This window comes from Aotus nancymaae, unplaced genomic scaffold, assembly GCF_030222135.1.
Source record: "Aotus nancymaae isolate 86718 unplaced genomic scaffold, 86718_ANA_hifiasm-v0.15.2.pri h1tg000010l, whole genome shotgun sequence".
In the NCBI taxonomy this organism is placed as follows: Eukaryota; Metazoa; Chordata; class Mammalia; order Primates; family Aotidae; genus Aotus; species Aotus nancymaae.
The window spans coordinates 68,816,542-68,831,454 of record NW_026988421.1 but is presented as its reverse complement, the minus strand read 5'-3'; the positions used below and the strand labels follow the sequence as shown (position 1 = coordinate 68,831,454).

General features: G+C 43.4%; 1 protein-coding gene across 22 annotated transcripts in view; it reads left to right on the top strand.

Annotated features, from left to right (window-relative positions):
- Positions 1-14,913, top strand: part of KCNMA1 (potassium calcium-activated channel subfamily M alpha 1) — a 761,855-nt gene that overhangs the window by 377,509 nt on the left and 369,433 nt on the right. For all 22 annotated transcript variants that reach the window (XM_064374369.1, XM_064374367.1, XM_064374368.1 and 19 more), the window contains exon 3: positions 7,544-7,605. In XM_064374369.1, coding sequence (XP_064230439.1) covers positions 7,544-7,605 — 62 coding nt within the window. The remainder of the gene's footprint in view (positions 1-7,543; positions 7,606-14,913) is intronic.

Here is a 14,913-nt window from a genome sequence, read left to right as displayed (position 1 = left end):
GGATTATAGGCATATGCCACCACACCTGGCTAATTTTTATATTTTTAGTAGAGATGGGGCTTCACCATATTGGCCAGGCTGGTCTTGAACTCCTGACCTCAAGTGATCCACCCACCTTGACTCACAAAGTGCTAGGATTACAGGCATGAGCCACTGCACTTGGCCTATATCTTCTTCTATTGAGAACTGTTCATGACTTAGGAATGACAAAATATCGACTATACTTGCTAAACTGTAAAGAGAAAACAATCCTTTTCTTTTTTCCATAGGAAAACACTGAAACTCAGTCTGAGCTTCTGGAGGGGTAAAGCCTGCAAAAGCATGGGCTTTTCAAAGACTCACAGAGGCAAGGAAAGGGAGGGAATGGGTCAGACCACCACTCAATATTCTGTAGTGATGGCAGAAATGAGACTCAGACTCAGGAGAGAGCTGATTGGTGGCCCTTCTATGTCTTGTTCATGTAGTTTTGTGGGATGACATTCCACATGAGCAGTTGTGCTTTTGGAAACACAAACTATGAATCTGAGTGTCCACGGAGTTTACTCTTGTGATCTTATGAAACAAGCCTCTTGTATACAGATTTAGGGACAGGCATATTGTCAGCATGTTGAATTAGACTTATGCATCCGTGGTTTACGGTTAGCATGAATGAGGGCTACCTTTTCGAGCCAGAAGTTTGTAGTTTCTACCAAGGTCCTCCATCTAATAATCATCTGTTTCAATCTCATTATTTCACAGATTGGGAAACTGAGTCCCAGAGGGATTAAGTGACATGCTTAAGAGCATGTTGCTTATAGGGACAGAGTGGAGATTCACACCCAGGTCTTCTGTAGTCCTGTACTCTTCCTTCCCCATCATCCTGTGTGCCTGGTTGTATCAGTCCGTTTTCACACTGCTGATAAAGACATACCCAATACTGTGTAATTTTTAAAGAAAAAGAAGTTTAATGGACTCACAGTTCCATGGGGCTGGGGAGGCCTCACAATCATGGTGGAAAGCAAGGAGGAGCAAGTCACATCTTACATGGTGGCAGGAAGAGAGAGCTTGTGCAGGGAAAGTCTCCTTTATAAAACCATTGGATCTTGTGAGACTTATTCACTATCACAAGAACATCATGGGAAAGACCCGCCCCCATGATTCAATTACTTCCCACCAAGTCCCCCCAGCAACACATGGGAATTGTGAGAGCTATAATTCAAGATGAGATTTGGGTGGGGACTCAGCCAAACTTTATCACTGGTGTCTGTCCTTTCCTCGAACAGCCAGATGGACTTAGAATGTCAAAAATTCTTCTTTCTTCTTCCTTGGTTTTCCATTTCTCCCTTTCTCTCCCCCTTCCACTTTGGGAGTCTGAAATGAGAGTGGGGTTGCTTCTCTGCCTGATCTGATCTTTCCTTGACATCCTGGAGGTGACTTTTGATATGTGTAGCATTTCTTACATTCAGAAGGGACTCCTGAGTAATTTAAACTTCTAGGTTCCATGTTCCTTGAGGGCAAAGGGCAGGCCTGACTTAGCTGTTTTAGCTTTGCATTCTCTGTCTCACTCTGCGAGAGTGCATTTATTGAACACCCTTGTTCATAGGCGTTCAATAAATGTGTGTTGGCATGTTATTAATAAATTCACCAGGCCAGAAACATTATAATTTAGATGTTGGAATGATGTTATCTCTCAAAAACAAAATGTCACTGGATTGTTTTGCCTTGGAAGTTCTTGCATCTATTTTTTTCTTTTTGTGTGTCTGTGAGACAAGATCTTGCTTTGTCACCCAGGTTGAGTGCAGTGGTTTGATCACAGCTTAACTGCAGCTTCAACCTCCCACGCTCAAGCGATCCTCCTTCCTCAGCCTCTGTAGTGGCTTGAATATAGGCATGTGCTAGCATGCCTGGCTAATTTTTCTTTTTTAAGTTTTTGGTAGAAATAGGGTCTCGCTATGTTGCCCAGGTTGGTCTTGAACTCCTGGGCTCAAGCGATTTTCCTGCCTTGGCCTCCCAAAGTGTATTTTTTAATATAGCGGATTTTATTATATATAAATTATATGCTTCAATTTAAAAAGTCATATGTCTTTGGGATCATATATAGAAAATTGTCCATTTTCTGAGAAGGGTCTCTGCTGTCAGTACCCGGCTAAACCCTGATCAAACATGCAAAATCATTAATTAGGGTCATTTGTTCTGCTGTGAGTTGAGAAGAATGTGTAAAACCTGCTCAGGAGAGGATTAATTCATCCTTCTCTCTGTACTTTTTCTAGTACTCCTAGCACGATTCTCTAAGCCTGCAGGCTTCGTACATATGTTCTAATGGGCTAATTGTTAAGGTGACATTTGTAAATTAATCTCTGACTTGAGCTAAGTGGTTTCTCCTAATGGCTTTAATTCAGTGACTCCCATTCTTGGCCACACGTCAGATTTACTGGAGGAGCTTGTTAAAAAGAGGTGCCCAGTCTTCCCCTCCCCCAGCTCATGATTCACTGGTCCCAGGGTAGGATGAGAGCGGTCTCTGCTTTGGAAGGAAAGCTCCTCAAGTGACTGGATTCTGGTGGGAGCCACCTTTGTGAGCCTCCACTCTGAATCTGTCTCCCAAGGCCATGAAGCCTCACACACCCCCTGAAAGCACATAGGCTTAATCCCAGTGACTCTAATCCAGGCTCTAGAACAGGGAACATCTCTGAGAGCCAGCTTTCCTGACTCAGTCACCTCTATACTCACATCACCGAATCTGCCTTTTTTCTGAAGTGCTACATCACCTGAGGGGGACTATTCTATGTTGACTGTACTATTTTCCATGTTCATGAACTTTGTCAGACATTTGAAAGATCTTCAGGGCCCGCCGGGATTTTCATCTAGGGAAATGACTATGGACTTCCCCTCTCTCCTCCCCATTTAGCACTAGGCTCCTTCTTTGCATCAGGTGTTGGACAGACTTTTTTTTTTTTTTTTTTTTTGAGATAGAGTCTCACTCTGTTGCCTAGGCTGGGATGCAGTGTCACGCTCTTGGCTCACTGCAACCTCTGCCTTCAGGGTTCAAGCAATTTTCCTGCCTCAACTTCCCAAGTAGCTGGGACTACAAACCACCACAGGCTCAAATCACCACAAATGCTAATTTTTGTATTTTTTGTTAGAGCCAAGGTTTCACTGTTTTGGACAGTCTGGTCTCAAACTCCTGGCTTTAAGTGATCCACCTGCCATGGCCTCCCAAAGTGCTCAAATTACAGACGTGAGCCACTGTGCCCTGCCCTTTAAAAAATTAACCACGTATGTGTGTTCCTGGCATTCTTTTATGCAAACACATGTCTTATTTGATCTTGGAGTTTTGAAAATAGATGACTCAAAGCACCATTGTTCCAATGACATTTATCAAATTGCTTTTGTTTTTAGGAATCTGGTACACGGAGTACTCGATATCACCACACAGCATATGGGTGTTTTCAGTAAATCTGAGAAGGTGGCAGTTCATACCTTCCAAGGTTGCTGAGGTGATTCGTTGAGCTTGGACAGATGGCAAGTTCAGTAAGCAGGACAGGCTCTCGAGCAAGTTAGCGGAAGTGCCCTGAGAGGCAATGCTCAAATTATCTGTGTATCAGACTGCTGCCCCCAAGCCCTTGTGTGGGCCAGTGCTTTGTTACATGCTTGGTTATTGTCTTATTCTAACAACTCAGCTGCTGGAGGCGGGGGGATGCTTTGCTTTCTAGGGTACTGTGCTTTCCTTGGCCTAATTTTACCATGTCCCTTGGGCTTCTGTCCTCCTTGTCCCTGAAACTACAGAAGCTTGCAAAAGGATTCCCAGTGGCCCCACCCCTTCCTGGAGGGATATTGGAGTAGCCGTACTATGTAGAAAGGAAGGACATTTTGGGAAAGGAGAGGCTATTGAGACAAGACACCTGCTTTTCCTACCCTTACCCAGTTACTAATGATCCATCTAGGCAATAGTTCATTTTATATTGGCTAAACCTGTACTATATGATTTATCACTAATTGCATAATAGCATGGGATTAATCTACGTATGAATCACTATAAAAAAAGAGTATATTTAGCCAGATACAGTGGTTCACGCCTGTAATCCCAACACTTGGGGAGGCTGGGGCAGGCAGTTCACTTGAGGTCAGGAGTTTGAGACCAGCCTGGCCAACATGGTGAAACCCCGTCTCTACTAATAATACAAAAAATTAGCCAGGTGTGGTGGCAGGCACCTGTAGTCCCAGCTACTCAGGAGGCTGAGGCAGGAGAATTGCTTGAACCTGGGAGGCAGTGGTTGCAGTGAGCTGAGATTGTGCCACTGCAGTTGAGCCTGGGTGACAGAATAAGACTCTTGTCTTAAAAAAAAAAAAAAAAAGTGGCCGGGCGCGGTGGCTCACGCCTGTAATCCCAGCACTTTGGGAGGCCGAGGCGGGTGGATCACGAGGTCAAGAGATCAAGACCATCCCGGTCAACAAGGTGAAACCCTGTCTCTACTAAAAATGCAAAAATTAGCTGGGCGTGGTGGCGCGTGCCTGTAATCCCAGCTACTCAGGAGGCTGAGGCAGGAGAATTGCCTGAACCCAGGAGGCGGAGGTTGCGGTGAGCCGAGATCGCGCCATTGCACTCCAGCCTGGGTAACAAGAGCGAAACTCCGTCTCAAAAAAAAAAAAAAAAAAAGTATTTCATGACTCTGAGTAGCCTTCCATCTTCTGTTTTTCTTGGGTCTTATATATAGCATATGCCAAACACTTAGATTACTATTTGGGGCACTCTATAATACTACCATTACCAGATAGACTAAAATCTAACCATTTTGTTTTTTTCAGACTTTGAGTTCTCAGACAATGGGGATTTGTTAGAGAGATAGAGAAAGAGAATAAACTGACACTTCTAAGGTGACTTTGCTAGGGGCCTAGAGAAGACAAGTCTCTGATGGAAATTCTATTTTCATGACCACATCCAAAGGGTTGATGTGTTTTCTGCAGCACCTGGATCTGGGCTGACAATGTGATCGAGCCTGACACGATAAAGAGGCATTTAGCAAGTTGCAAGACTAAATATACAGTTACCTTAACACTGAGCGGCAGATCATCTCCCCAGGGAGTGTTTCACAGTGCATTGTAAGGCAGTTTGCCTATCCTGTACCTCATTGAGAGGAGGCCTTCCAGCTGAACATGTGGACCCAAGTGCAGGTCCATTCAACAAAATCTTCAGTGCCAGGGAGCTGTGGAGGTCATTTCCCTCCTGGGTTTCTTCCCTCTCTTACCCTATCAGAGAGATGCTGATATTTGAGTTTTCATCTTCAGAGGGCAGCAAGATTCCTGCCCTCTTCCTGTCACTGGCTTATTTGCTTAAATAAGGAATGCATTAGTCCCCATAACAGACTCCAAGTGGAGGCAGCTGGAGCAAATTAGTATCAGCTATGTTGCCCATTGGATGCTGGGAGATCACTGCCATTGCAGGGGTCTTAGATTTCGAGTTCCTTACAGAATGATGTAGATGCCATTTGCAAGAACTTCTTTCCTATCCTTTTCTGCAACAGTGGCTTTAGCCAGCTCTGACAGATGCTCAGCATTCCCAGATACACACACAGGGAGCCAAATGGACAGGGATTAGTCTTAAATCAGCTGTTTATGAATGGAGAAGAGGCCCTTCTCCTGGGTTCTGGCCACACCCCTTCTCTTTGCAGCTTTTTGAGAATGAGGTCAGGGCCAGGGTCTAACTGCTTATGCCTCAGAAATAGCAGCACAGATCAAAATTAATCTTAAGCTCTTTGTTTTGCTGCCTCCTTTAGATAATAGAGGAAAAATCAGAGGTCTGCTCATGTTTTTGTTTGCTTGTTTTTGTGTGTACCTTTGAAAGGAACATATGAATGAATGTGTGTGAGAGGAGGGGCTGAGGTGAAGCAGCCAAGAGGGATTAGTGCTGGGCAGATGATAATTACTGATAGATTGCAGCATTCAATTGGAGCATGTTTTAGTTTTTAAAAGAAAATGGCAGAACGAAATAAACCTCAGTGATGTATTGTTTTAACACCTCCGTTTATGTGGAGATTTTATCGGTTGCTATGAAACTGCACATTCCTTTTACAGTGTCCGGTGTTTTTAATGGTCATTTTCTGGACTGTGCAAGCCACCATTCTGCCCCAGGAGCTCCATGGAGTTTTGCAGTGCTTTAAATGAGTATCTCATGCAGATTTCATTTTCTGTCAGCCACTTTGGCATACATACAAAATACAGATGTATGGTGTGTGTGTATGAGAGACAGAATCTCTCTCTTTCACACACACACATACACACACACACACAGATGCAGCTTGATCATGCTTTGGGATGATACATTGGGATTTACATACATTGGGATTCCTCTCTACCCACCAGTTAAAGCCTGAGAGATGTTAATAGGTGGGCACTGAGGAGACTGACTTCCAGTGCCCTTCAGCCTGCAGTCTCTTCAGGATATCAGCATACCTGAAAGGTTGACCTAGAAGCCAGGTGTTGTGTGTAATGGTGGTGCCTACTTTTTGTTCTCAGTCTTAATTGTTGGCTGAAAACATCTTCTTTATTTCTGACTATTCTTCATTCGCATTAATAGTCTCCTCTCTGAAAGATTAAAGAAAGCAGAATGTGTAGTGAGGACAGAGGTGTCAGTGTCAGCCTAATCGGCTACACATTCATTTGATGGACCTTAGCATGACAGGTATCCACTGAAGGAGATGCCAAAACTGTCTTCCATCAATGGAGATTCATTTTGATTGAAGAGTGTAGAGTAGGACAAGGATTGTCATATAACTGGCCTAATGGATTGCCTAATTGACTTCCTTAACCAAACTGTTTTCATGACTATTTCAGAAGTGTTATAAACACATAGATCACACATGCAATGAATATATCTTTATGTATGTGCACACATACACACATTTGTACGAGCAAATTTGTGCTCTTCAAATTGATATCTCTTGTATAGAGGCAAAAAGTATATTAGTGTGCTCTGGGGCTGGGAAGTGGGGAAGGGGATTGATTTAACAGGCATGAAGGATCTTACTGAGACGATGAAAATGTTCTGAAACTGGATTACAGTGATGGTTGCATAACTTAGTAGATTTACTAAAGTCATTGATGAATCGTACTTTTAAAATGGGTGAATATTGTGGTATGTAAATTATGCCTCAATGAGGCTGTTGAAGTTGATATTTCTTTATTAGAGTTCCTGCAGATCCTGCACTACATGTAATATGAAAAATTGTATCACCCTAAATTTTCACCTGCTCTTTTCCCACTGAAGTTTATCAATTTCAATTGCAGAGAAGCTGGACTTTGAGATAACAGGGCCAGATTAAAAAAAAAAAAAAAAAAATCCAATGCTCTGAGATATAAATGGCTACCCTGACCCCTATTGGCAAGGAGTGAGGTTGCTGAGGAGCCAATCTGGAGGGAGTATGGTGGGCTGGGGGAGGGGGTGAGATTTCCAAGCAGGTTCCCAAGAGCAATGGGCACCATATTCCAAAGCTGCTGCTGCATGTGTCAAAAAAACCAAACATCCTGTGGTCCAGCTCTTAAGTGATGGCACTCTCCTCTTCTTTTGCAGGTTGTCTTAGTCTTTGCTCTCAGCATCGGTGCACTTGTAATATACTTCATAGATTCGTCAAAGTGAGTATTCAAATATACTTTCTTGCCCTCGTTTCATAAACAGTCATGAGCTTTTATGTTGATCCATTTAGTTACCTTAACACCAACTTTTGCAAGAGCCTTCTGAGTGCAGAATACTTTTGGAGTAAGCCGGGGCTGTTCTGTACTGATTTTATAAGTGGGAAAGAAAGTTCTCAGAAAGAAGGCTACTTTGATTCTGCTGACATAGGAGGGACAGGTATCTGAGGTCAAGCCCTCTTTCTAGGTATTATTTATTTTTAAAGAGCTGTTTCCTGATGATGTATTTACAATGAAGATGTCAAGTAGTTAAGATGACTTGATGGGAATTTGCAACTTCTGGGAGGGTGACGGTTTCCCACAGATAGAATCTGAGCCATTCTTGCCATGGTTGTTGGATCCTTTTCTCAATTGGGTTTCCAATGCTTTGATCTTACTGGAGGTCAGATTAGAAATCATGGTGCTATCCTTTCACCTGCTAACCAGGTATTCAGCTGAAGCATTGCACACTGGTGCTTCTTGACATGGGAAGGTAAGGAGATGGATGGAGGAGTTCATGATGACTCCCAGAGGTGGAGGCCCATGACCATTTGAGAAATTCTAGAGTGGACACTCATGCAGACTCCTTGGGTACCAGTCGAATGGACTGGTGCTCCAGAGTGAGCCTGGGTGACAGATGATAAAGACCTTGCAGAAGGATGAAGAGGCATGGATTAGAACTACAAGGTTGTAGCCAGTTCTGCCCTGATTCCTGCAGGTGCCAACCCTGAGGGCATAATTTGTTCCAACTGTACTATTGCAATCGTGAAGTTGACGGTATCTAGGAAACGAGCTGGAGTCTAACTCATTTTCTGTTGTGGTGTGAACTTGGCGACTCTAGTGACAGTGGCCTTGAGTGTGTTGCCCTTATTGTCCACTGTGCGAGTGTTTTGAACTTTAACTCTATCCCTGGTGTGGTTGGATACTAGACTTTGATACTAGGAAACCTGCTTGGTGTTCCTGGTGGCTCAGATCCTGGTGTGCCTGAATTCTGAGCTTATTGCTCCTTTCCTGTGGCTCGGGATGGTGATAATTTCATGCACACCTAAACTCGGAATTTCCCAGAGCCATCTGGTCACCAGCCAAGAATTTTGTGCATTTGGGTGCAGTGGCCAAAATGTCAGTCAGGGAAAATAAAGAAAATATCTCCTTTAATAATGTGTCTCTGGGAATCATCCAAGTCTAAGCCTATCAGAGGTCCTTCAGCCCATCCCCTCATGCGAGGCTGGGCTGCCATCACCCATCTCAGATGGAAAGTCCTTTAAACGCTGTCAGGAGGCAAGATTCCACAGGCTCCCTCCATCAGCTCTCCTGAGCCAAGAAAGAGAAGAGCTTGTTTAAGTTTGGAAGACTTCCATTGACATGTCATTGAAGGTAAGCCCCCTTTTAAATATTTACTCTTAATGATTCTGGACCCTATTAGAATTGAACTGGAGATCCTCTAAAGCCCCTGGTCTTGTTTCTCCAATCTCTCTCCAGGGGTGTTCTCACATGTCGTGGGGTGCAGACCCTGCCAACTTCCATGCTGGGGCTCAGGAAAGAGGTTTGGGTTTGTGGCCTATATGCCTCACAGAGAAAAAACCCTGATATGAAGGTGAGTGTGGTGATGGGTTCGAAGTACAGATGCCTCGGCCAGCACTTACCTTCCCTTTTTGTTCTTTAATTTTTTTAACCTTTGTCCTGTTTTTCTCAGAAATAAAATGCTCTTTAGATGGATTTGGATTGTGTCGTTTTTTACAGTCTACTATGAGGCAGTCTTTTGTTCCATAGATCCTGGTGTTCTCCGTTTCCATGTGAGGAGATGAAAAGGAATGAAATTCCCCAATGCGTACCCTCTTTCACTAATGTCCTACACTGTCTCTATGTTCTTTGGCTTTAATTATGATTCTTCTTAGCTTTGGGGAAGACAGCATTGGAAGTCTCCTCTGATTCCAGTTTCTTTTATGGACTTGCAAATAGTCTATCCCAAAGATGTAACCTCAATCCTGTCCTTATCTTTCCTAGCAAAAATGCCAGTAAGGTTACAAACAAGGCTATTCGCATTCTGCTTGAGGACTGTCCTAGCCTCATCCCAGCTTTAGCCTTTCTTCTCTGTTGCTAAACTGTATGATTTGGCATAGCAAGGCTTTGTTTATAAGACCTTCTGGTTATTTATGTAGACACATTTCATTTTCTTTTTTTTTTTTTAATTTATTTATTTTACTTTAGGTGCATACTATATCTGTCATTTCTCCCCATGTTATCCCTCCCCACCCTCCCCTCCCTCCCCACTCCCTGCTGTCTCTCCCCTACCCCCCCGCCCAACTGCCCCCAGTGTGTGATGCTCCTCTCCCTGAGTCCACGTGTTCTCATTGTTCAACACCCACCTATGAGTGAGGGCATGCAGTATTTGGCTTTCTGTTCTTGTGTCAGTTTGCTGAGAATGATGGTTTCCAGATTCTGCCAAGTCCCTACAAAGGACACGAACTCATTGTTTTTTTATGACTGTGTAGTATTCCATGGTGTATATGTACCACATTTTCTTTGTCCAGTCTATCATTGATGGGCATTTGGGTTGGTTCCAGGTCTTTACTATTGTACACAGGGCCACAATGAACATATGTGTGCATGTGTCGACACTTTTCATTTTCATGATGTCATTTGGTCATGAGACCATATCCGAAGATTCTGTCCTGTGGCAGGCCCCATCAGTGGAGTTGGCACAAGGGATTTTTCCATCTTCCTGGGTAAAGATAGCAAGCAAGCTCAGTTTAAGTTTGGGGGGAGAATTGCTGTAGAATATCTAAAGCCATCTCTATGGTAAGTCCATAGATTTACAGGAATAAAACACAGTGAAATCTATTAAAAAATTATAATCAAGCTTAGTGAATGAGAAAAAAATGAAGTTCCAGCCACATATAAGATGCAAATGGAAAGAAAGTGAGAAAGTAGAATGTAAATTCTTAAAATCCATGTCTTTCATTCAAAACTGTTACCAGTTTTACACATTCATGGTTTGGCTGGCCATCTGGGCATTTTGGAAAGACAGCTTTAAACTTCTCATGGAAGTTATACTAAATCATCACCCTGGAAAAAACGCACTCAGAATTCTCCAGATAAATTGTAGTTAGTATTTACACCCTTCAAATAAATAAATCAGGGACAATATATAGGCTTTCCCACAAGTGAATCTAATCCAACAGACATGTGTGAAATAGCTTGTCTTGGTGAGTTTTAGCTACAGCTGCCTGCCCCCTGCCCTGCAGAATTGTGAGGACTATCCTGTAGTACAAGTTTGAGATTCCAGGCTCTCTGCACCCAGCCCTTTAAAAAGTGCGAGGAATGCTGATTAATTTATAAAACAGCCTCCTGTGGTCTGCTGGACCAGATATGTCTCAAGGCAGGCCAGCTCCAGTTGTGCAAGTGGACAAGCAGGCTAGGTGGTTATTTTACATCTGTCCATCAGCAGATGAGTATTGTAGTTTAGAGAAATGTCATCATTGGTGGGTATATGATATTTTTAACCTTTCAAAGCTCTTCTTACTATCCAGAGGTGATGGATAAATCACTTCCAAAGACAGCTGCACACCTTTTGATTTTGGCCATTAGGCAAAGATAGATCCCAGCATAGGGCATTTTCCTTGGGTGTGGTCTTAATGATCCTAGGGTGATTGCAAGGGAAGACTCATTTGTGTATCCTCAAGTGATTACTGTCTAGTTAAGACAGATTGTCCTCAGAGCTCCTGGATTTGAAAACCAAAGAGAATTACATCAAACCTTATTAAAATTATGCTTTCTCATCCCAGCAGTAGACTCTCTAGAAACACCCCAAAAGAGGAAGATGTCTCTGGACCAAGTCTTTGGTCAGACATCACATCAGTGCCTTAACAAGCACAGACAAGCATTGAGCCCTGCACACACCATCTCCCCAAAGATCTCCAATTAGCCACACAAGATGGATTGTGTACAAAAAGCTCCCTTTCTTTTTCATTCTTTTTAAAAGGACTCCTGCCCAATTTATGTCACACGTCACTTTAGCTCCTAGTTCTGATGTCTTCCGACACCTACGCCATCCCTGTCCTCCCACACATTCTGATCCTTGTGAAGCAAAGATTTTTTAGAAACTGTACAACCAAGTCAAGAGTGCCTGTAGACGCCCTGTGGGTGCTAATGTCACCATTGCTGCTTCCATCCTTGTCTATTTCCTCCCTTTGACACAAGAACAGCAATTCTTATCTAACAGATAAGGGAAAAAAAACAAAGACCCACCAGTGTCAGCATGAGAGCGAGATTCGTGGATTGCATAATGCAGCAGTCCCTGTTGCTTTCAGAATTTCAAGAGAAAGTTGGAAGAGACAGAGGCCCAGAGCTCTGGGTATTTGCATTTTTACCAGGGGCATTCTGGGAAAGGATGACTCACATGTGTGAAGATATTTATTCCTTTGATTCATGTTTAAACGCTGCTACTTCTTATGCTATCGTTACGTGGATTATGAATATTTAATACTGCGTATACTGAAAATGAAGGTCAAGTCCTGCTTACTGGTGACTTCAATGCAGGCTCTTGTCTCTGAAAGGGAAGCTACCTGCTGTTCGCAGAGTAAAGCTGAAAGGTTATACGTTGTTAAATTTTTCCTTAATGACTTTATCTGCTCTAAAATGGCTGGCACACAGTGGGGGCGCTTGCTGATTTTGCCAATCTTTGCTCTTGGCTTCCGATATCAGCACTGCTGTTTTAGGGATGTGGACGTTAGGAAGGAGGAGGGAAGAGCAGCAAATTTTGTAGAGCATCTCACCCAAGGGCCCAATTGCCAAGGCAACAGTGGGGTTACGATTGGAAAATGGCATCTTCTCCCCATTTATTCATTTTGTATTCATTTATTAGTTTGTAACATCTTCAAATGCGATAATGCTGAACATTTTCCAGGCAGTAAAATTGCTTATGGTTAAGGAAAACTATCTTTAAGACTGCGATAGAAATTGACCAGATTGTTTTCAGTCTCTGAAAATAAAACTGGCACCGTTGATGTAATGGGGATGCCCAGAGCTTTAGCAGAACTGGTTAGTCGCCCAATAGTTTCTCCCACTCCAGTCTTCACATAGCCTGGCCTCTCATCCCTTGGCCTAGAAATTCTCTTTCAAAAGGGAAGAGAGGGCAAATGATTGGAGGGAACTAACATTCACTGATTATGTGCTGTCTGTGAGCTACAGGGCTAGGCACCTTACCATAAATAGCACACGCAACCTCGTTGAATTCCCCTCACAACTTCTTAGGATAAGGTGTTACTATTCCCACTTTACAGATGAAGAGGCCGAAGCTGCAGACATAGCCCAAGCCATATAGCTAGTAAGCAGTACGGCCAGGATTTGATTCCAGTATGGCTCATTCTAAAGCCATCTCTCTTCTAAGTGTCAAGAAGTAAATTTCTAGATTTTGGAAGTAACTGACGGGGTTTAATGAGATGTTGCAAGAATGGGAAGTTGCATCACCTCATCCTGCCAACGCATTGGTCTTGTTTTCGCTTTCATTCTTCTTTTCCCCATTTCTCACCCTGAGAATCAAGAGTGCAGTTGTGGGTATATAGGAGGCTCCTATCACAGGCCTTCCACATAAGACACTGCCCTGGGTCAGGTACTGTCTGATGTCTGCTTGGGCGTTGATTCAGTCCTCCCTCATAATGACTTAATAATACATACTTCTCTTTTATCTCGGTGGAGTGGCAGCATTTTGCAATGGGATAGGATCAAGGGAACAAAGGACAAGGACAGTTGATTGTTTGTCATGAGCTTCTACCACCTAGGGGTGTCCAAAGACTCTTTGGTCTTCCTCCCCTTACCTAGTCTGTCCCTGTGATTTGGCATACTGAAATAGATATGAAAAATGTTGTTTCGCATGAGATACATTCTTTTATCTCTTTTAGAGAGTTGCAGAATTAGTTGATTGCTTATAGTTTTGCATTATGTTACACAATATTTATATGCTAGAGAGTTGCTATTATCAAACTAAGGGACTTCAGGAAAGTTTGGCCCCAAAGAATGGAGGCCACATAGGATGGAGGTTTTTGAAATGACATAAAGTGTCTGGCTTCCTTCTCCAACATTGTTTTAACTGACTGGGCACAGGTGTAGACCCACTGCCTCTCCCGTGCTCAGCCCCAAGACAGACACCTGGGAGAACTGTGAGGACAGCACAGATCCCTTCCCATTCATGACAGTGCATTTTTAATTGTAAAGGACTATGCATACCAGCTTTCCCTATCCCCTTTAGCACAGCCCATCCTGCAGCACGACCAGATGGACAGCCCATGACATAGAGAAGGAAGCTCACCAGTATACTCTGTAACCAATTCCTTTATGGAACACAGCCTTTCTAGGTAGTGTTCTGGAAAATTAGCTCCAGCTCTCCGCCTTCGTGCCCTTTTTGAGAAGTCACGGCTTGCATTTAACCTTTGTTGAAGAAGTCAACACAAATCACTGTGTGCGCAAAGCATCTCCCTGTTTTTTTTTTTTTTCCTTTTAAAATACTCCCCCCAATTTTCTCCATCCCTCACTGACATTTTTATTGCCAGGCTTTGGTTTGGAAAATTATGGGTAGGGAAAGTTCAAGGTCAGGATGTTCAGAACGGCACTGCACATCTGTGAAGGGAACACGACAGGAGAGCCAGCAGCTGTTGAAAGAATGGAATGTCAGATGGTGGAGGAGCCGAGCCCACTGAGGGATGGTGGGAGAGGAGACGCCTTCAGGGCAAAGAGGCTATAAATAACTCCAGTGGGAAGTCCTTGTCCCCCTTCAGATTTTACCCTTTAATAGCAACACTTGGTTCTCTGATATGGGAGTAACTCTAGTCTTCCTAGATCATCTAGCCTTCCTCATTGCCATTTGTTCATGAATCGAGTGAAAGCCTGGTGGAGAAGACAGGTGGAGAGTATGCCAAGGAAGAGAGTCAACTTCTATATATGTCCTTGTCTCCATATGGGTAGATTTTGGGGACAGGATCTGTTCTTTGGTTGTCAAACAGATTGGTTTTATTTATGTCAAAGTTCAGAGCGTTAGCGCCCTTCCCTTCCTCCTTCTCCCTTCTACGTTGGTGAGGAAACCTTGTGTCCTTGCTTATTTCTCATTGCACAAGGGGTACCTAGGTATTGTGGGCAACGGCATCTAGAAGCATTAAGGGAACTCCTTATCTTTGGCATTTCATTGGGCAAATCAAGGACTATGCTGGGAGAGGGAGGAAGGACTGGGCTGAACCTTTCAGATCTGCTACAAAAGACAACCGTAGAATACAATGTTAG